At 41.4% G+C, this 23,256-nt stretch overlaps 1 protein-coding gene across 1 annotated transcript in view; it reads left to right on the top strand.

Moving 5' to 3' along the window:
• The window catches only part of HGD (homogentisate 1,2-dioxygenase), a 48,838-nt gene extending 26,615 nt beyond the window's left edge, over positions 1 to 22,223 (top strand). Inside the window, exons 6-13 of the mRNA XM_073009753.1 lie at positions 1,793 to 1,827; positions 2,654 to 2,733; positions 3,291 to 3,390; positions 5,219 to 5,343; positions 7,973 to 8,077; positions 11,256 to 11,382; positions 16,175 to 16,356; positions 21,868 to 22,223. Coding sequence (XP_072865854.1) covers positions 1,793 to 1,827; positions 2,654 to 2,733; positions 3,291 to 3,390; positions 5,219 to 5,343; positions 7,973 to 8,077; positions 11,256 to 11,382; positions 16,175 to 16,356; positions 21,868 to 22,017 — 904 coding nt within the window. The 3' untranslated portion in view covers positions 22,018 to 22,223. The remainder of the gene's footprint in view (positions 1 to 1,792; positions 1,828 to 2,653; positions 2,734 to 3,290; positions 3,391 to 5,218; positions 5,344 to 7,972; positions 8,078 to 11,255; positions 11,383 to 16,174; positions 16,357 to 21,867) is intronic.
• The last annotated feature ends 1,033 nt before the right edge of the window (positions 22,224 to 23,256 follow it).

The following is a 23,256-nucleotide window of genomic DNA, read 5'->3' as shown; positions in this document are numbered from 1 at the left end:
GTCACCCAGGGTGCCTTTCAGCTGGGAGGAACAAAATGCCCTTTCTCTTCAGAGCTGAGGAGCTCAGTCTCTCATTTATGTACAAAAATGACAGTCACGCGAATGCGCAGGCAAGCCAGTTGTGCTAAATTTTGGGAGAAAAAACAATGGAGAAGACCATTTAGAATGCACCTCCAAACTGGAAACCAAACATGGTACCCAAAAGGGGGTCATTCTTGTTGTGTTTAGAAAAAGACAATGGAGGCCGGGCACAGTGACTCACGCCTGTAATCCCAGCACTTTGAGAGGCCGAGGTGGGCGGATCACGAGGTCAGGAGCTTGAGACCAGCTTGGCCAACGTAGTGAAACCCCATCTCTACTAAAAAATACAAAAAATTAGCCAGGCGTGGTGGCGGGCGCCTGTAATCCCAGCTACTCAGGAGGCTGAGGAAGGAGAATTGCTTGAACCTGGGAGGCGGAGGTTGCAGTGAGCCAAGATCACACCATTGCACTCCAGGCCGGACAGTGTGAGACTCCATCTCAAAAAAAAAGAAGAAGAAGAAGAAGAAGAAGAAGAAGAAGAAGAAGAAGAAGAAGAAGAAGAAGAAGAAGAAAAATGCAATGGAGAAAATCCTTTAGAATGCACCTGTGAACTAGAATCAGGAACCTAAATGAGAACTTCCTAGGAGGAAAAAATCAAGAACTGTCAACGAAACAGGGCTCAGGAGGACTTAGTTCCATCAGAGGAGAAGCCCAAAGTTGAAGGCGCTTTCAATGGGTCCCTGCTGGTACCTTAGCTCTGAGTTCAGGCAACTCCTTCAGGGTTCTGAGTCTTCTCTGAGGCCCAATTTGTCCAGGTGCCAAATTATTGTCGACAAAATTAGTCAAACTATTAATATGTAAAATATTTGAATTGATGTATTCTGAGCCAAATATGAGTGACCAGTGACCCATGACCCAGCCCTCAGGAGATCCTGAGAACATGTGCCTTTGAATATCCTTAATTTCTAAGATTCCCCAGGGCTGTTCTTGAGCCCCAGGTCACACTGTGTGAGTTTCCTTTAGGACCACCTGTTGGTAGCAGGCTACCCGACTTTGGCTTCAGCTAATAGTTCTGTGTAAGCTTAAAATCCCTAAGTAGAGGAGCTTATATACTGGCTTTGCAAAACAAAATATGCAAATGGCATTCCTGCCTTATTATACACTACCTCTGGAACTGGACCATTTGTGTCCAAAGCCCAGTGGCGATTTGTGAGCCATGAATCAGGGACAAGATCACAGCCCTATGACAAGGCTCTGGAGGCCTCTCTTTGGTTCAAATTTCATATCAGCCCACCTCCACTCTCTCCACTTGAGCCATAATGGGCTTCATTCACTTCTTTCAACCTGCCACGTGCCCTCCTCCTTCTAAGCATTTGCACTTGCTGTTCCTTCTGCCTGGAACATTCTTTCCTTTCTCCAAACCCTCACCTAGATAACATCTTCAGATCTCAGGTCAAATGTGTCCCTTCTTTGAAGAAGCCTTTGCTGATTCTTCAAACTAACCAAGTCCCTATTCTTTCATTCCCTTGAACTTGATTTTCACAGGGTCATTACTGTCTGCAGTGATATTGTTCTGTAATTATTTGATTGCTCTCTGACTCCCCACTAGACTCTAAGTTCCACAAGGGCAGAGCCTGGGTCATTTTGCTCCGCATTTTATACCCAGCTCTGAGCTTGGTACATAGGCACTAAACAACGATTTGTGTTATGAAGTAATTTGTCTAGGTAATGTTAGAAATGAAAATCACAAGAATTACTCTATATATTTCAGATGCTTTTACAATTCAGATGGGGACTTCTTGATTGGTGAGTTCTGAAGACTTCAGACCTCCTCACTGTTAATTGACCCCTAACTACAAGCTGCTTTCTAATTTTATGCACATTATTTTCCTTCATTCTCCAATCTGTCTTATTTCATTTAGTGCAATCCAGAGACTGAGGTCTAGAGGCCACAGGTGGTCTGGAAAAGATTTCTAGTGTACCTCAAAGCTCCTACTCTATTTCCTTGTCTCTCTGTCTTTGCTCTTCCCTTCTGGACCTTTCTGATGTGGGAGACCTGGGCAGCTGAAAAGAAATGAAGACTAATACTAATAGGATTAACTTATTAAGGTAACTGTATTTGCCTTCAGACTCACGCAGTAAAAGCCCATTTATCATTAGTAACTGCAATTTAAATTCAAATTTTCATGAGACCATCTAAAATGTAAAGTCTATCAGAGATTGTTCTGGTCTGCCTATTATATTTGATGGGTTTTTTAGTATCAATATTTTGGAATCAACATTTTGGTATATATGTTACACAAGCAAACATCAGCCTTTCACTGCAACTATCAGAAATGGGTAATTTTCCATCCTATTTCTGCTACCCCTTTTTGGCCATGTCACAAAATTGTGCATATACAAGTTTCTTGCCTGGTGACCAAAAAAGCAGAGTCATTGTTTTATTCACATTCTTCTAGATAGGAAAATAGCTAATCTAAGTTGTCAGAATTTATCTTTTTCCCCAAGAGACTCAAGAAAGCTCTTTTCATTTGGAATGAAAAAGCAAATGCAGCCTTAAGCCTTTCCTGTTCATGAAATGGTTATCACACCAAAAGAATTGCTCACCACTGCCCTGTCTTTTTTTGTTCAGTTCCCCAGAAAGGGAATCTTCTCATTTACACCGAGTTTGGCAAGATGCTTGTACAGCCCAATGAGATCTGCGTCATTCAGGTTGGTGATGTGTCCCCTTCTCTTCCCTGCCTCTCACTAATTTGGGAGCAGTCAGATGTTTCAGCTGCTGCTATTTCCAACTCTAAAATATCTGTCATGTCTGGGCAACGAGAAGGGAATTTGAGTTATGCAGAAGGTTCCATGTGCTGAAGAGTAAGCTTGGGTGCCTGCTTTGTTTTAATATAGCACATAATTCTAAAACAAAGACCACTTGTCACTGCACTTTCCTAAATATTTACATACACTCTGGATAAGGCCCTGTTCCCACTAATGGCAGTAGAGGCAGTGAAGGTGGACATTTTTTTTTTAATGTGGCTAAATCAGGCTTCCGTTATCTCTGGACCCAATGAGAGGGTAGACTAGAATTGGCTTGGGTCAATATGTGATTAGGATTTAAGTTTTTCTTTTTAACTCATGTTTGCTCTGGTAACCTCCCAAGCAGCTCAACAAACCAGAGCTTTACTTTTGCATGTGGGACAGGCTATGGCTCTGGGCAGCTTCTTTATAACTACAGCTGTGATTTCAGAAGGCACACCAGTGTCTACTTTCCATTCCAGAGAGGAATGCGGTTCAGCATAGATGTCTTTGAGGAGACCAGGGGCTACCTCTTGGAAGTCTACGGTGTCCACTTTGAGTTACCTGACCTTGGACCAATTGGTAAATCTTCATTGCAAGCCTCTACGCCTCTCTTGAGATGTAGGACACAGATAATTGTGTGAAAGTTAAACATCCTTCTCCCTTCGCTGTCTCACTCAAACTTCCACTTTTCTCTCTAAACAAATTCTTCTCTAGACCAAGGGTCTGCCAGAAAATATATGCAGAACAGAAAGCAACCCAAACCAATCCATTATAAATCTCTCTAGAATAGTATATAGGCATTGGACATAAAGGCAGCATGTAATAGATTTCTGGTTGCATAGTGTGTACAGGAATGAATATAGAAGTTTGGGTTACTGTGGGCTAGGGTCGCCAGAAACAGCTCCACAGAAGAGATGAGAAGTTGACTAATTCTTTATGAAAAGTTGAGGAGAGTAAAGAGGAAAGGGAACAGCTTTGCAAAAGCATACAAGTGAGAATGAGCTTTGTGATTAAGAGGAAGATCTTTTTGTTAAGTCAGTGAGATTTATAATGGATTGGTTTGGGTTGCTTTTTGTTTTGTATATTGTAAGACTATAAAGTAGGAAGGCCATAAAAACTCCCTGGGCTGTATTCCTATGGAAAGGAGGGATGGACTGGGTGACACATAGTCTATGAACCTGTGTATACCCCACCAAATCCACACACTTAGCAGTCAAAAAAGTACATAACTCAGTGCTATGAAGGATCTAGAAACCACACTCCAGGAGGCAGATCAAAACATTCAAAAGTGAACCAAGGTCCCCCCAGCCCCCATTCTTCTGGCAAGCTGGAGGAAGTGAAAATGTTAGGAGGGGGTGTTCTCAAACTGTCTCTTGGGGTGAAAGGAGTGACTGGGAAAATTGGCCCTTGGTTTCCTCTTTGGTCACATCTCCCAGTTCTTCCCTTCCCTGTCAACAGCTTTTTAGAGCAAACAGGGACAGGCCAGTGTGTGCCTTCTGGTCAACTCCCCTGAGGAATCCAAATATGCAGAGGAAGGTGGGAGGCAGCAAGAGGCAGCTGGAGCCGTGGTGGGCCGTCTGTCATCCTGTTCACCGCCCACTCTTCCCACTCTGCTCTGGCTTCCTGCTGCTCTATAGTCAGCATAGCCTCCAGGTTCCAGGGAACATGTACCCTCTGGAAAATATCTATAATTTGCTAACCAGCTGGGGGCTTATTTTTTTTTAACCCCAGGAGCTGGAAATGGTAAAACACTCCTCAGCTCGCTGCTCTCAGAGTTACATTGTTTTTGCATGTACGTTTTTCATGTTTGCTCTTTTGATTTATTTTCTTTCTCTGGAGGAAACACTCACTCGTAACCAAAGGTAAGCAGGCAGGTCCTAAATACTTCTTCCTGAGTGGCAGACGGGGTTTTTCAGGCTGGAGAGCAGTTTTCAGACTTGGAATCTGAATTCTGTCTAAGGAGCAGAGGCATGCCTCAGGCAACAGCACGTAACCCTTCCTATCTGAGATGAAGGACTGTCATGAGTTCTAGAGTATTCAGGCAGTCCTTTAAAAGAAAAAGTTCTGGAGTTCTATCAGATATTCGCTTTTCCTCTTTTCAGGTCTCTTTCTCTTTTCCCTTCCCCTCACCTGTAGTGATAAGATAATGCATATAAGGTGGTTTTGTTAACCATAGTCACTCCACAACCTTAGAAAGTAATGCTGGTTTTTGTGAATTTTTTTCTGACCAGATTCCTTGGGTCTTCCTAAAAGGTACCAGACTGGAAATCCAGTGAATCTTTAAGCAATGAAAGCGATTTGTGGAGTGGCTCTTGACATGAAAGAAAGCCTTTCTCTTCATGCAACCATGGGCATCTTTCCTATGTTTTGGTAGTTTCTAAAAGACTTTTGGGTTACTGTGTTCTAGGGGCCAATGGCTTGGCCAATCCTCGTGATTTCTTGATACCCGTTGCCTGGTATGAGGATCGCCAAGTACCAGGTGGTTACACTGTCATTAATAAATACCAGGGCAAGCTGTTTGCTGCCAAACAGGTAAAGTAAGAGGGTTGGCAGGCAGGGGAGGAAATGAAGGGTGATTGAGCACTTACTGATTGCCAAGGCGAGTGTTAGAAACTTTACATACATCCTTTCATTGTTATCATACCACTATGGCACTACAGATAAAGTAAATAGTTCTAGTAGTCAATGATACCTTCATAGTCATGAAAAAGGCCACTAATGATAAATAATTTACCAACTTCACAGTAGGTGGCAGAACCAGCATTTGAACCCATATCTCTCTGACTCCAAAGGCTGTGCCCTTTCTACTCACCAAGCAATGAAAATCTTAGCAATATGTGGGTCTCTATAAATGGTATGGAAAGCATAATATATGGGCAGCATAATATGTTCTGAAAAGGAAATGAGTTAACAGATCAACCAAGATTTATACTCTCCAATACCACCCTATTTCAAATACAAGCAATTCTACAAAACAAGTAGAATTCAGTTAATTAGCTTGGCTTGGTTTGTACCACCAGGCTGGCAAATTCAGGACACAAGCAAAGGCACAGATATTAATAAATAATAATAACAATAATGTAATATGGACTCTATAACATATTATGAAATATACTGAATATATATTAGAATAAAATAATCATATAATGAGAAGAACCCAAAGATCTCTTCTGTTTAGCATTATTTGTTTGCTTCATTTTGTCTATTTGACTTATTCCTTATGTTTTCCAAGGTATGTTATTCTTCTCAGGCAACATCTAGAGATAATGCCAACCAGCTGAGGCCAACCAGTTTGGCACTTAAAACTAACCCTTGAAGCAGACACATTGTTATTTTCATATTCTCTGGGTCAGGGTCTCTCAAAATTCCGGGGCTATTTGCATCAGAAACCCTCAAGGAGGCTTGTTTAAAATACAGATCCTAGGCCGGGCGTGGTGGCTCACCCCTGTAATCCCAGCACTTTGGGAGGCTGAAGCAGATGGATCATCTGAGGTCGGGAGTTCAACACCAGCCTGGCCAACATGGCAAAACCCCGTCTCTACTAAAAATACAAAAATTAGCCAGACGTGGTGGTGCACACCAGTAATCCCAGCTACTTGGGAGGCCGAGGCAGGAGAATCACTTGAACCCAGGAGGCAGAGGTTGCAGTGAGCCAGGATCATGCCATTGCACTCCAGCCTGGGCAACAGAGCAAGACTCCCTCTCAAAAAAAAAAAAAAATGCAGATCCTCAGATATTACTCTAGCCTTGCAAAAAAATGATAAGTTCTGGAGATGGGACATGGAAACCTACATTCATTTTAAGCATGTTCCTCAGATCATTGTTTACATACAATTGTTAAAGAACCACAATTCTAGAACCAGCCAGTATCTCCTCCAGAAAGATTTGCACTTTCCAGGTAGACCCTGTGCTGGTTATTCTCTGTGTGAGTCCCCACTGATCCATTCTCCCTCTTTGCCATGATTTGTGTCCTGGAAGGTTAACTCTATCACCCGGGCTCTCTAGCCAGCTGGCTTCTATTGGGTTCAACCCACAAGAAACTGCAAGGCAGGAGGAAAGACAAATTGGGAGATTTCTTCCCCTGCTTCCTCCCTGTTTAGGACTGTGTTTCTGGCAGTAGCTGCATCCCCCATATGACCTCAGTTCCTGTTGGACAGCCCTAGTGGTATGCTTGAGCTGATTCATAGTGACTTGCAAAAGCTGATATACATACTTCTGTCCAACTCTGTATTCAGTGATGTCATATTAGTAGCTAGAAAATCATCATGGTGAGACTCTATCCACCTTAGAAATCAGTAAACACTATATGTCAATGCTTTATATATATTTTCAGAGTGCTAGTTGTTAAATATTTACCAGCACACCACTGGGTAGCACCCTTCTTTATAGTCCTAACATTTGCTGAACTACTATAACAATATTTCCCTCCTTATTCCACATGCCCAGGAATGGCAGTGTCTTCCCACTATTGCTAGGCTCAGATACCTCAACACTTCTAGTCATTCCAGTTAACCCTAACTATGCCTCTATGAGTAGTGCCTTCATTAAAATCTTTAGAGCTTTCAGACCCATAGATACAGAAGGGACCACCTTCCTATAGCAGAACACTGATCCTCTTCTACCCCAGGACAAGACCAAGAAGTATTATGTTAGGATTGCTCTGAAATCTCAAGTCCTTGGAGTGGGAACTTTTAGAGGCCTTCTCCCCTCTCCTGGACTCACCGACCCAGGCACTGTGTCTATTGCAAGTTCCTCTAGGCTGAAATTACCTGGAGAAGTATCACAGCAGGTACTCTCTGCTCCAGGAAACAGAAGGTAGCCCAGATTGTTTTAGAATTGCTGACATCCACAGATCCTCACAGTTAGGTTAAAAATTCTTGAAAAGGCACTACTTGGAGAATGTGCTGTGCTTCTGCTGCATTTGTGATCAGAAGGCAGCTGCAGCTTATGAACCAGAAAAATAGGGTTAGTGGCTAAGTAGAGGGTGTGTGGAGCAACCACAAAATGATTCAGGGTTGTACTTCTCCCAAAGGATAGTAAAATTAAATCAAGAACAAAATCAAATCAAAAGAAGAGAGAGGTATGCCCAGTACATATTGTGGGATCACAGTTACAAAAGCATTTGATGGTAAAATCATCCTTTCCTGCTTTTTGTGATTAGGATGTCTCCCCATTCAATGTTGTGGCCTGGCACGGGAATTACACACCCTACAAGTACAACCTGAAGAATTTCATGGTTATCAACTCAGTGGCCTTTGACCATGCAGTAAGTCTGAACCCTGTAGGGGCATTGGGGTGAGGCAACCCTTTGGTGGGAGGGGTCCACAGTAGACTCCTGACATTTCCAGATCTAACATTTCCAGTGTCATCGTTGGAAGCCCTACATATAGTCATTTGTCTTATGGTGAAGGAGTAAATAACATAGCTAGTAGGGCAGCCAAGCCAGATACTCAACATTCCCCTGTGAACACAGCTTCATTCTCTACAGAGCATTCGTGATAGTCTGACTTGTGTTTGCCAAACTAAGTGGATAAACAATTTCTTTGTGGAAAATTTATCCCCCAAAACAACCAAGTGGTAATGTCGGTGGTAGAATGAGGAGAAAGGAACTTCGTGAATTTGAAGAAGTCTCTGACCTCACAACTCTCAAGAGTCTTCTCTATGATCTCTGACTTCTCACCCCAGTGCCTTCACTCCTGGCTGTATTTGGCAGTGACAGAACGAACAGCCCACTTCTAAAGTTACTCATAACGTTCAGTGCTTGAGTTTAAACCAAAGAAATTCTAGAGCATGAACTTGGTCGTATTTTTCACTCAGTTAGGGGGCCACAAATAAGTGTCTGGTCTACAGTGCAGGCTCCCAAGACCCTACATTCTTAATAAAGTGATGGTTCTGAGCTCCGGGGGTGGGGGGCAGTTCATTCTGCAGCCCACTTCATAAGAGATGAACTTAACCCACAGGCTGGAAGGATGATTAGAGCAGAAGTCAGAGACTCAGAGGCAAAAGGATCATCCTGAGCTAGTTCAGTTTATCTCTGGGGGGACAAAACCACCTCTCCGAACAGCAGCAACTCTTAATAAAAGCAAAGGGGAAAAGAAAAGTGAGATATCAGACCCCAAACAAACAGCACGAGAAAGGATCCCGAGACACTGATAAAGCTTGATTTGCTGCTTCACTACCTTTGCTGCTTCACCACCTTTGCTGCTTCACTACCTTTGCTACTTCACCACCTTTGCTGCTTCACTACCTTTGCTTGAATAGTTTAGACCATTTCCCACGACAGATGCAGAAATGTCAGCTCTCACAGCAATAAGGGTTGGGTTTATTTTTATTTGAATTTACACAGGTGCAATCTTCTCTGTATTGCTGCTATAATTATTTTTCCAAAATTCAGTTCTGATCATGCTACCACTGTACTCATTAGAAAGCCTTTGCAAGTTTCCCATGGCTTAGGATTAAGTCTGAGCTCTGAAGCGTGGTGTTTGATGCTCTTCACCATCTGTCCCTGGACTCATTTTCCAGTATCACCTCTTGCCCCTCTCCTTTCTGTCAATGCACTGGGGTTTTAGCCTTATCTCCTCTTAACAAAATCTCTGTGCACTTTCATGTGTTTTCTGTGATTAAAATGTCATTTCCCTTCCCACTTCTTTAGTCCTTCCTCCCTCCCTCCCTTTTTTCCCCCATCCCCCCCACCTTCCTTCCTTCCTTTCTTTTTTTTTTTTTTAACTTTTATTTTAGATTCAAGGGTACATGTGTAGGTTTCTCCGCTCTCTCTCTCTCTTTTAAACTTTTATTTTAGGTTCAAGGGTACATGTGCTCCTTCCTTCTTTCCCTCCTTCCTTCCCTTCTCTCTCTCTCTCTTTCTCTCTCTCTCTCTTTCTCTCTCTCTCTTTTCCTTTCTTTCTGTTCATTCTTGAATACTTGCCTCAAATGTCACCTCGTCTTTGAAGCCCTCTTTGACCCTTTCAGGTAAAATTAGCTGCCCAACCGCCACCCCCCAGTTAATGCTAAAGAAGCAGGGAATCGATCCCCATGATCTTTGAATCTCCAGACTCTTGCATGGCATCTGAAAGGGAACATGATTGTTGATTTCAATTAAATTGAATCTCAATCTTTTCACTAAAGAATTCTGAAGATTTTTCAAAAGTATAATCTCATCCCTCAACCTATTCCATCTTACGCTACCACTATGAAGACTAGTGATGTAAATGATGTGTTTTAGACCTGAAAGTCAAACAAAGGTAGGAAAGCAATGAACCCCTTCTCAGACTTTTCTGCCAATGGATACAATCTGGAATCTCTGTGTTCTCCCAAAGAGGAGCACACCTACACCAAAACTTGGATTTTGCTTTATTTCTATTTCCACTTCGCTCTGAGCATCCCTTCTGCTGCACATCTCAGCTCCAATCAACTTGACCTGAGATTGAGAAGCAGGCACTATTGGTTCTGAGACCCACGGGGTAATAGGTTGCATGTAATGTGGGCTCAGCAGGTGAAAAAGTGGTTCAGAATCCTTTCAGCTGGTGTTAATTCATTTTGCCTCAAGCACAGCAAGAGGAAAAAGTCATATGAGTGATTACTGCACCTTGATGACAAGCCCAGACTCCTATTGTTTGATCAGAAATTAGGCGGTCCCTTTGCAGCAACATGGGTGCAGCTGGAAGCCATAATCCTAAGCAAATTAATGCAGGAATAGAAGACCAAATACTGCATGTTCTCACTTATAAGTCAGAGCTAAACATTGAGCACCCATGGACATAAACATGAGGAAAATAGACACTGGAGACTACTAGAAGGGGGAGGGTGGAAAAACTACCTATTGGATATTATGTCCACTACCTGAGTGACGGGATCCTGTATTAGTCCATTTTCATACTGCTATGAAGAAATACCTGAGACTGGGTACTTTATTAAAAAAAAGGGAGGGTTTAATGTATCCACAATTCCACATGGCTGGGGAGGCCTCACAATCATGGCAGAAGGCGAAGGAGGAGCAAAGCCATGTCTTATGTGGCAGCAATCAGGAGAGCATGTGTAGGGGAACTGCCCTTTATAAAACCATCGGATCTTGTGAAACTTATCCACTATCATGAGAACAGCACAGGAAAACCCAGCCCCACAATTCAATTACCTCCCATTGGGTCCTTCTCACAACATGTGGGGATTATGGAAACTACAATTCAGGATGAGATTTGAGTGGGGTCACAGCCAAACCACATCAGATCCCTACCCCAAACCTCAGCATCACACAATATACCTGTGTAACAAACCTGCACATGTACTCCTGTATCTAAAATAAAAGTTGAAATTAAAAGTTGAATAAAAATAAATAAAAAGAAATGAGCATGTCACTTGCAAACACCTTCATGTATGCATGCAATATGTGTCATTGTCCAGTCACCTTCCTTGCATCATGCGTTCAGTCTCTCCTTGTGTATTCACAGGACCCATCCATTTTCACTGTGTTGACTGCCAAGTCTGTCCGCCCTGGAGTGGCCATTGCTGATTTTGTCATCTTCCCACCTCGATGGGGGGTTGCTGATAAGACCTTCAGGCCTCCTTATTACCATAGTAAGTCTCTCTTTTACCAAGCAACATTTGCAAGCCAAAGAGACAACAAAGCAGTGAGCACTACCCATTGGGAATAATGCCTGGGTTGTTTCTGGACACCTACCCTGGCTTGAATTCAGGATCCTGCCTCACAAGGCCTAGTGCTGATCCCCAAGCTTTAATCTCTTTAAGGGATGGTAATTGTGTTAGTCCATTCTTCATTGCTATAAAGAATACCTGAGGCTACTTAATTTATAATGAAAAGAGGTTCATTTGGCTCATGGTTATGCAGGCTGTACAAGCTGCATGGTGCTGGCATCTGCTTCTAATGAGGCCTCAGGAAACACAATCATAGTGGCAGGCAAGGGGGGAGCTGGCGTATCACATGAGGAGAGCAAGCAAGAGAGAAAAGAGGAAGTCCCAGCCTCTTTTGAGCAGCCAAACCTCATGTGAACTCAGAGTGAGAACTTACTCATAACCGTCATGACGGCATCAAGTCATTTATGAGGTATCTGCCTCCATTACCCAAACACCTCCCACCAGGCCCCAGCTCCAACACTGGAGATCACATTTCAACATGAGAGTTGGAGGGAACGTACATCCAAATTATATCAATAGTGATGCATTGACTCTGAGCCTGGTTCCCGGTTTCTCTGTCCCTGTAAGAGGCAGAAAGGCTGGTAAAGTTTAGAAGCCTTGTTAGAAAGGCTTCTAAACAAGTTTCCGCACATTTTAGATGTTTCGTTTTGGGGAATGCTGGGGAAATTGTTAGTTAGTCTGTTGTTTTGGGAAAGTTCATCACCTAAGTCTAGTTCAGAGAACCAGAGAAAGAAAAAGAGAGAGAGAGAGAAACAGAAATGTGCATTCTCCAATTATTTTGGCAGGGCAAAGCAGACTGCAGCCTACATTAGGGAATGGACTCTATTCTGGAAAGAGTTTCTGCAGAATATTTGTTGCCTAGTACAAGACCTAACAAATCTACTATTTTTATTTTATTAATATTATTATTATTAGCACCTAATAGTTATTGGCCAATTTCTATGGCCCTGTTACAAGTTTTTTAAAAAACTAACTCATGAAGTGTTTATAATAATTGTAAGAGACAAGTAGTATTATTGTCCCTCCCGCCCCTTTTTTCAGAAAATTAAACTGACACAAGAGGGATTAAGTAACTCTCTCAAGGACTCACAGCAAGTTAAGTGTAGAGTCAGGATTTAATTGCAGGCTGTCCGACTCCAGAGCAAACCCTCATGACCACTAACTGGTATGGCTAGCATAGTGCCTGATATATAGCATGCTTCTAATAAATATTTGTTTAATAAGTGAATGTGTCAACAAGAATAAAGTATTTCATGGCTGTACTTAATGAGGTTGACATTTTTAATTGTGCAATAGCTAGCTGAAAATCCAATCAAAGGTCAGTGTGCAACTCTACTTCCTGGAGTGTGCATTTTTTTGTACATAGAGTTCTGGGAAGACTCTAAGAGGCATTCCACCTGGAACATTCTAGAAAACAAATTCCTTTCTTTGGTAAACTCCAGGGCCTTCTGTTTATATTAGGTCCCTCTTTATATATACCAGTTCCCAGGTGTCAGGGCTCAACAGAAAACAACAGTGCACTGAATGGCCAATTTAGCTATTTTATAGCATCAGGAATGAAGGCCCTCAGGACGGACGAAGGCCACTCCATGGTCAAATGCCAGCATCCCCTTTTCAGATAACACCATCATGGTAGAGAAAAGAAAACAATCGGTTACCACTGCAAAGACACCAACTATTTTGTGAATAGCATCATAAGTCCCTTCTAAAAAATGTCAAGCCTACTAAGGACTCTAACTTTTCTCCTCCTGGAAGTTAGTGACCTACAGGCCTGTTGTCAAGGAGAGAAAATTGCCCTGGCTTATAGTCTGTACTTCACATGCTACTCCTTAATAATTCACTGTTTCACTCTTATTCTTTTATTGAGGTTACTCTGTGTGCCTGTAGTGGTTATTACATTTTACCATGTGTCAGAGTCAGCTGGAAGGTTTATTAAAACACAGATTATTGGGCTCCATCCTCAGAATTTCTGCTTCAGTAGGTCTGGGATAGGACCTAAGAATCTGCATTTTTAACAAGTTCCCAAGTGATGCTGAATCTGCCTTTTTTTTTTTTTTTTTTTTTTTTTTTTTTTTTTGAGACAGGGTCTCGCTCTGTCACCCAGGCTGGAGTGCAAGTTGTACAATCTCAGCTCACTGCAACCTCCACTTGCCAGGCTCAAGTGATCCTCCCTGCTCAGTCTCCTGAGTAGCTTGGACCACAGGTGTGCACCATCACAGCTGGCTTCTTTTTTTATTTTTTTATTTTTTTACATTTTTAGCACAGACGGAATCTCGCCATGTTGCCCAGGCTGGTCTCCAACTCCTAAACTCAAGCAATCCACCTGCCTTGACTTCCCAAAGTGCTGGGATTACAGGTGTGAGCCACCGTGGCTGGCCAGAATCTGCATTTTTTTCACTGGCAAGTCAAGGGATTCTGATGAAGGAGGTTTACAGACTGCTTGTTGAGAAATACTGGCCTAGAGCATGTCCCTGGCCCTAGGTGGAGGAATAATAGAGTCATCTGATTTAGACAAGTTTGCTACTGTGCTATAGGGTCTCAACCCACTCCTTAATTTTTATTTGTAGTTCAGACTTCCTGACACAAATAACCTTGAGAGATGCCTCCTGTAGTTTTTTAATGACTCTCAAAGTAAATTTGGCCCCAGGGTAGATCTTATAAAGGTATGGGTACTCTGAGTTAGTTGGAAAAAACTACAGAATCCCAGGTTAGAAAAGAGTTTTCCAGAGATATTAAAAATATTGCCTTGGCAATACTCAAAATCTTTGCTACTTTGATGTGACTTTATTATAAGAGAAAATGGAGAATTATTTCTATAGAAATATTGCCTCCAATCATCTTAATGTGCCTTAGTCAACTAGATTCAGCTTTAATCAGAAAGGCAAGGTCTATCCTCCCACTGTCCTTTGAAATATAGAAAATGATATAGAAATGTCATCACCAAACTCATTGCTATCTAAATTCATATTCAGATCAAAGCTGAATTCCATTTTGCTCTCTTCTTAAAATTAAGCCATGAAGGTGACCCTGAGGACACATACTAGAGCAAGGAGCGTGACACCAAATTTAAGTCATGAGCTGAACTGGTTTTTAAACTTAGACACTTTATGCTTACATTTGCTGCTTTTTCTGTATTTCCACTTCATAGAGAAACAAGTAGAGCTATGGTCTGGGTCTCCCTCTTCAGCAGGAGCTCACAAACTCTCACTCACTTTGTAGGGGCCTGCGGCAGCTTCCTGTTTCTGAGCAGGGTGGGTGTGGTTGCTTAGTAAATTATAAAAGCATTTGGCACTTGGTTATACTGCACATGTAAGCAAGAGGGCAGGCATGCATCCTGTCCAGTGTAATTTTGTAAGGGTTGCCACTGCCACATCCCTCTACTCCATCCTTAGTTTGCACTCTCAGTACTCTCACAGGACAGACTATGAGTAGCTTTAAAGGCTGTGTTGTTGTTGTTGTTGTTAATTATTTCTTTTTTAAGTAGCTTTAAAAGCTGTTTCCTATTCATCTCTGTCTCACGGTACCCAGCACAGTATCTAATTATATATGCTGGCTAGCTGGGTGGGCAGATGGGTGAAGAGGGAAAAGGACAGATGAATGAATGGGTAAGTAGATGTGTGGTTTGAGATGCAAAGACACTTAAATTTGCTCAGGTGTTATATTTCTTTAATTCCTGCTCTATTGTATTGCTACTCTAATAAAGAGCTTTATTCCAATAGAAGCATAAGATTGGAAGAGTGGAAGCATGGTGATTTTTGTTAAATTTTGTGTAACTCTAGAAAGCAAACTAGGACCAATGAATTTAACTCATATAAAAGCAAATTTCCATTTAATATAAGAGCTTTCTTACACACAGAGCTCTTCAATAATATGATATGCTTTGTAGAGTAGAAAGCTTCCATTCACTTCCAGGCAGAGCCCAGGAAGTAATCAGTCAGGAAAGATATAGAAATTTCTTCTACATTGAGTAGAAGTAAGGATCCCATCCAATTTTAAGGTTTAGGACTCTGTGAATAGGGTATCAATGGAAATAGAAAAAATAAAAACAAATCCAGAAGACATTTTGAAGAACAGAAAAACAAGAGGATAACAGATTCATCTATAGAAGATAATATTTGTCATAATAAATAGCATTTCTGGTCGGTTTTATACACATACCAAGATTCTTTCACACAGATTATCATCTGATAATGGACTTTAAGTCTGGAGTTCTTTTCATTACATCATCATCCATCAAAACACACACACACCCAATCTAAGCCTTCTAGATTGGGAATTAGAAATATGGTGTTGCTGTGTCCTACAGTGGAGCTGCTTGGGAAAGGGTTATGATCTGGGAGATAAGATAACTTTGATAGAGGGCTTGTAAGCTTACATGATAGAGTACATTCACTCTTTATTATGACTACCGTTTTAATTATTATTGTCTTCTCTGGGCCCTGATTTTCTTTAGATCTAGCCTGATTCCTATCATAGTGGAACTCAAGACCTCTGATAATCCACATGGCCATGGAGTAGAGCCATGCCTGCCAAGAATGCCAATATGAATGTTTTGTGATTGTTCTTCTGTCAATCCACATTCTTTATTAATCCTATACAATTTATTAGTTTCTCCTATGTTCTTGGAATTCTGCAGAAATAATGCTTAAGGGATCTTTGTGTTTTACTGGTCTTGCCTTGGATAATAAAAATAATCCTGCTTCAACCTTCCCAGGGAACTGCATGAGTGAGTTCATGGGACTCATCCGAGGTCACTATGAGGCAAAGCAAGGTGGGTTCCTGCCAGGTGGAGGCAGTCTGCATAGCACAATGACCCCCCATGGACCTGATGCTGACTGCTTTGAGAAGGCCAGCAAGGCCAAGCTGGCACCTGAGAGGATTGCCGATGGCACTATGGTAAGTATGTTAACTGCCAGATTCCGGTGGCCTCTGAACTCCCTACCCTTGCTGAGAGAGGTGGCCATTTTTCATTTCTCCGAAGTCACAGAGGAAGAGTCAAAAGGGGGAGAGTTACATGACTGCATAAGTACATTTCCATGTATATATACACACATCCTTGTGTATATGCTAGACTTCTGTTGTGGTGGTGTAGAAAGATCTTCGGACTTGGAGTCAGACCTGGGTTCTGAGTTCAGGTCCCATCTCTTAGTTCCTGTGTGATCTTGAACAACTCACTTAGCTTCTCTGTGTTTCATTTTCCCCATCTATAAAATGGATATAGTATCCAACCCAGCAGATGGCTATAAGTGAACCTAACAGACTGCCCAACACTATTCAAATGTAAGGGAATATTATTAATACTATGTGAAGCCTCTTCCTGTATCCATATGCAGCCCTAGGAATATGCTATGTCTCAGAGTCTTCTGCTTTTTGAAGTAGTCCTCCAGGGCCACAATAGTAGCGGAGGCAGGATGTCACCTTCAGCACATGTTTCAAGCCAAGGAGGGTCAAAAAGCCCTTGCCTCACTATAGTCAGGGCTTGTGAGAAGCAATTCTCAGCTGTTTTTTTCATTTTTCTTTGCTCTGCTTTGGCATGGATGCAACTGATGGGATTTAAAACCTGTTTTGTATTCCTCCTGTGTCAGGCTGTAAACATTGAGGCTGAACACAATTGCAGTTGGCTGCGGTGCTTGATTTTATTTTGCATTCTTCGAGGTAGAGTTTATGGTCCACGGGGAGTAATTTTATGCTAAATCACATGCAAATTTGCTTTACTTTTTAAAATAAATGCCTTGAATGCTACCTGGTTTAAAATCCATAGCACAGACTTGCCTGCTTCATGCTTGCAAACTACCCTAAGCAGTGAGTATTATCTGTCCATCTGTCTAGTGCAGTTTGCTTTCAGTCCCAACCCTGGAGCCAGAGTTGGTGGAGCTCCTCTGCAAAAGGAGGGTGTACAGAGTCCCATTTGCTTGCTTTGGCTCTATTTCCCCTTTCAAGGGCCTCTGTGGAGTTTCTGTCGAACCCCTACATCTCAGTGAGATGCAGTTTGGCAGTCTCAGTTAAGCTGTTACCTCTGAAGTCTCCTGGAGGTGCATTCCTGGAGGCTCTTCCGGAGTTGACACTCAATAACCTTTGGTGCCCCAATTTGGCTTTGGGTGGTCAATGTTATGAGGGAGCTGTGTTTTACAACAGTGAGGCATAGGACAGGGCTGTTTCTATGAGGAGCAATGCTTTGAATTACTAGTGAGAAAGAGCTCACCTACTAGGATGGGAGACCCTGGGTATCAAGGAGCCAGAATACCTGAGGACAGAGGGTCCAACATCTTACCGAGACCTAACTTTTGGTCGTCCTCACCATTTCCCATTGTATAATTCAGACCCAGGTCTATCTATATACCTTATCCTTATTCTTGTTTGGAGTGATTAACTTGATACAACACCGTCTTCAAAGTCAGCTGGATGGGGCTTTTGTTAATCCAGCCAAATGGAGAGGCTTTTAAGAAGCAGCCAGCAAAGAGACAATAGGAATAGCCATAATGATCCTTATGTCTGAATAGTGCTTTTCAAAATTTTTATTACTTACTATTTTTATGGATACATAATAAGTATGTATATTTATGGAGTACATGAGATATTATGATACAGGCATATGATATGTAATAATCACATCATTGGATAAATGGGGTATCCATTACCTCAAGCATTTATCCTTTGTGTTACAAACAATCCAACTATACTCTTTCAGTTATTTTAAAATGTGCAATTAAATTTTTATTGACTGTAGTCACCCTGTTATGCTATCAAATGCTAGGTCTTATTCATTTTTATATTTTACATATTTATTTATTTATTATTTTTAACTTTTATTTGAGGTTCAGGGGTATATGTGCAGATTTGTTATATAGGTAAACTGATGTCACAGGGGTTTATTGTATAGATTATTTCATCACTCGGGTACTAAATGTACCTAATAGTTATTTTTTCTGATTTTCTCCCTCCTCCCACCCTCTATTCTCAAGTAGGCACCAGTGTCTGTTGTTCCCCTCTTTGTGTCTATGAGTTCTCATCATTTAGCTCCCATGTAGAAGTGAGAACATACAATATTTAGTTTTCTGTTCCTCTAAGTTTGCTAAGGATAATGGCCTCCAGCTCCATCGTGTTCCTGAGAAACACATGATCTTGTTCTTTTTTATGGCTGCATAGTATTCCATTACATATATACATACATATAATATATGTATGTATGTGTGTATATATACATATAATATGTGTGTGTAAAACCCAAAACTATAAACACTCTGGAAGACGACCTAGGCAATACCATTCAGGACATAGGCATGGACAAAGATTTCATGACAAAAACATCAAAAGCAATTGGCAACAAAAGCAAAAATCGACAAATGGGATCTAAATAAACTTAAGAGCTTTTGCACAGCAAAAGAAACCACCAACAGAGTAAATAGACAACCTGCAGAACGGGAGAAAATAGTTGCAAATGATGCATCTGACAAATGTCTCTATGTATGTCTATATATGTGTGTGTGTGTGTGTGTGTGTGTGTGTGTGCGCCACATTTTCTTTATTCAGGCTGTCCTTGATGGGTATTAAGTTGATTTTATGTCTTTACTATTGAGAATAGTGCTGCAATGAATATTTCCATGTATGTGTCTTTATGGTAGAATGATTTACATTCCTTTGGGTAAATACCCAGAAATGGGATTGCTGGGTAGAATGGCAGTTCCTTTTTTAGCTCTTTGAGGAATCACCACACTGCCTTCCACAGTGGTTGAACTAATTTACACTCTCACCAACAGTGTATAAGTGTTCCCTTTTCTCTGCAACCTTAGCAGCATCTGTTATTTTTTGGCTTTTTACTAATATCCATTCAGACTGGTGTGAGATGGTATTTCATGTGGTTTTGATTTGCATTTCTCTAAAGATAAGTGATATTGAGCTTTTTTTCATTTGCTTGTTGGCTGCATGTATGTCTTCCTTTGAAAAGCATCTGTTCATGTCCTTTGCCCACTTTTTAATGGGGTTGTTTATTTTTTCTTGTAAATTTGTTCAAGTTCCTTATAGATGTTGGATATTAGACATTTGTCAGATGCGTCACTTGCAAACATCTTCTCCCGTTCTGTAGGTTGTCTATTTACTCTGTTGGTAGTTTCTTTTGCTGTGCAAAAGCTCTTAAGTTTAATTAGATCCCATTTGTCAATTTTTGCTTTTGTTGCCAATTGCTTTTGATGTTTTTGTCATGAAATCTTTGCCCATGGCTATGTCCTGAATGGTATTGCCTAGGTCGTCTTCCAGAGTTTTTATAGTTTTGGGGTTTTATATTTAAGTCTTTAATCCATCATGAGTTGATTTTTGTATATGATGTATGGAAGGGGTTCAGTTTAAATCTTCTGCATATGCCTAGCCAGTTGTCCCAGCACTGTTTCTTGAATACGGAGTCCTTTCCCCATTGCTTGTTTTTGTCAGCTTCGTTGAAAATCAGATGGTTAGAGGTGCGCGGCCTTATTTCTGGGCTCTCTATTCTGTTCCGTTGGTCTATGTGCCTGTTTCTGTATCATTACCATGCTGTTTTGATTACTGTAGCCTTGTAGTGTACTTTGACATTGGGTAGCATGATGCCTCCTGCTTTGTTCTTTTTGCTTAGGATTGCCTTGGGTATTTGGGCTCTTTCTTCGTTCTATATGAATTTTAAAATAGTCTTTCCTAGTTCTGTGAAGAATGTCTCTGGTATTTTGACATGAACAGCATTGAATCTTTACATTGCTTTGGATAGTATGGTCATCTTAATGATATTGATTTTTCTTATCCATGAGCATGGAAAGTTTTTTCATTTGTTTGTGTCATCTCTGATTTCTTTGAGCAGTGTTTTGTAATTCTCATTGTAGAGAGCTTTCACCCCTCTGGTTAGGGGTATTCCTAGGTATTTTATTCTTTTCGTTGCAGTTGTGAATGGAATTGCATTCCTGATTTAGCTTTCAGCTTGACTGTTGTTGGTGTACAGGAATGCTAGTGATTTTTGTATATTGATTTTGTATCATGAAACTTTGCTGAAAGTTGTTTATCTGTTGAAGTAGCTTTTGGGCCAAGACTATGGTGTTTTCTAGATATAGAATCAGGTCATCTGCAAACAGGGATAGGTTGACTTCTTCTCTTCTTATTTGGATGCACTTTATTTCTTTCTCTTGCCTGATTGCTCTTTGCCAGGACTTCTAAGACTATGTTGAATAGGAGTGGTGAGAGAGAGCATCCTTGTCTTATGCTGGTTTGCAAAGGGAATGCTTCCAGCTTTTCCCCATTCAGTATGATGTTGGCTGCAGGTTTGTCATGGGTGGCTCTTATTATTCTGAGATGTGTTCCTTCAATGCCTAGTTTATTGAGAGTTTTTAACATGAAGATATACTGAATTTTATTGAAAGCCTTTTCTGCATCTTGAATAGTGCTGTATAACTTGCATAGCACTTCCATATGATCTCATCCAGTCTTTCCATCAAGTCTGTCACAGAAATTCAGGCAGGGATACTCATATTCATTGTTTTAGGCAAAAAAAGAAGTTAATGTATATTAGAGCCCAAACATTAATGTGGGTGCTTTGGGTTGTGGCACAAGATAATTCTATTATTTTCTTTTTGCCTATCTATATTTTACAAATTTCCAAATGTGAGCATATAAAAATTGTAGGGTTTGGTTTTGGAGTTTTGTTTTGTTTTTAAAGTCATGTTGGGTAAGAAAAATCAGCAATTGATGAAGCTGTAATGTCTAAGATGCACAGAGTATTTGCATATTCTTTCTGTTGTGGACAAAAACCTCCTGACAGTGAAACATCCACCTTTCAGACACTTCTGAGATATGACTTTTAAAAGTGCTACAGCCATTCCTGCCTTTTCCTTCACCTCCCTCTCCCCCTGCACTCCCTCTTTTTTCGTTTTCCCAGCCCATCTTTTGGTCAGGGTCCTGAAAAGACAGGCTCAAATCCCAACTCTGCCATGACTTGTCGCCTTAAGCAAGTTGTTTCCCAGCTCTCAGCCTTAATTCCTCCTCTGTAAAGTGGGAAGTATGCCTTTTCTCACAAGGACATAGCCACAGTCAATGAAGTCCCTGAGAAGGTGGATATTTCCAGGATTCTCACACGTCTGCCCTTGGATCTAGCAGACTTAGTTCCCTAATACCATGAAGACAATGTGAAGCTTAAGGGCTGAATTTTATTTTACAGAATGAAACTTGAGGCCCTGAGAAGTTAAGGGTCTTGTACCAGGTCTCATCAGCTTACAAATGGTAGGACCAGAGCCACAACTCAGGGCTTGAGCCTGCTCTCCTCACCATGCTAGCACACAAATCTTTGATTTGTTATTGGAAGATTTTACCTACCCATACCTTCTGTTGACATCTAATCAAACGTGTTTATTATCTATCTCACCTCTTTTTTCTCATCCCCATCCTCACTTCCTCCAGGCATTTATGTTTGAATCATCTCTAAGTCTAGCGGTCACCAAGTGGGGACTCAAGGCCTCCAGGTGTTTGGATGAGAACTACTACAAGTGCTGGGAGCCACTCAAGAGCCACTTCACTCCCAATTCCAGGAACCCAGCAGAACCTAATTGAGACTGGAACATTGCTACCATAATTAAGAGTAGATTTGTGAAGGGTTCTTCAGAATCTTATGCTTTCTGGTAGTATTGGGAGCGGGGGTTGGTTAAAATGAAAACTCACTTTTCATAGTCAAGTAACTCAGAACTTTTGCGGAAACGCATTTGCAAAGTTCTGTGGCTGTCACCTTAATTACTCAATAAACTTGCTGGTGTTCTGTGGAAGTAGTGATTGGTCATAATCAGGTCTTGATGAAACAAACCTAGCAGGTCAGGTAAGTCTTGCTAAGATTGAACCAAGGCCCAGGGTCCTTTCCTGTGTGGTTGACCTGAAGGCCTTCATTCTAGGAGCACAAGTCCAGGCATGTGCTAGATATCACAAGACCAGGCCATAAAACCAAGCATTAAGACCATGAGATGAGACTGGAGGTATGGCAAAGCTCTTAGGAGCCAATCCAGACATGGAGAAATTTAGGGGATCATGAGCGCTCCAAACATCCAGCTTTCAATGAATAAGGAACCAGGCCAATAGGTTGTCTAATCTTGGTAGTCACGTAGCAGCCAATATGATGATACTGGAGAAGAACACCAGCCACTAAGAAGTGAGAACCACTCATTTTCTTAGGGTGATCAACTGTCCCAGTTTGTACAGGACTACATCAATTTTTTCGCTGAAAGACCCACATCCCAGGAAACCCCTCAGTCCTGGTCAAACCAGGAGAGTTAGTTATCCTACTCTTTACTCATTTATCAGTCTATTCGGTAACCACACGTTGAGTCCTTACTACCAGCTACAGATGAAGATGCTGGGGATGGAGGGTTGAATAAAAAGAAGCAGGCTCTCCCCTTAAGGAGCTCACAGTCTGGAGAGATAAGGGCCAAAGAAAATCAAGGTCTGAGTACAAGGCCATGACAAAAATTTCCACTGTGTGAAAAGCTGTACCTACCAGTTCCCTTCCTATGGTCAGCATCCCTCCCAGAGTACTGTGCTGCCCAAGACTTTGGATGAGAGTTGATTAGAGTCTCCTGGTGTGAAAAGACAGGCAAATATGAACAGAAATATGATGGAAAATGATGTTTTTCACTACTTCAGTTCTGTACTTTTAGCACATTTCCCCAGCTTTGTTGCCATTGTAGCAATTTTGATATGCTGCTACCAAATTTTCATTCAGTAAGATGTAGTGAGAGTCAGTTATGTGTCAGGGCCTAAGGATTAGGATTGCCAGATGAAATATAAGAGGCCCAGTTAAATTTA

This window comes from Chlorocebus sabaeus, chromosome 22 (assembly GCF_047675955.1).
Source record: "Chlorocebus sabaeus isolate Y175 chromosome 22, mChlSab1.0.hap1, whole genome shotgun sequence".
NCBI lineage: Eukaryota > Metazoa > Chordata > Mammalia > Primates > Cercopithecidae > Chlorocebus > Chlorocebus sabaeus.
The sequence above is the reverse complement of the archived record's forward strand: the minus strand, read 5'-3'. Positions and strand labels throughout refer to the sequence as shown.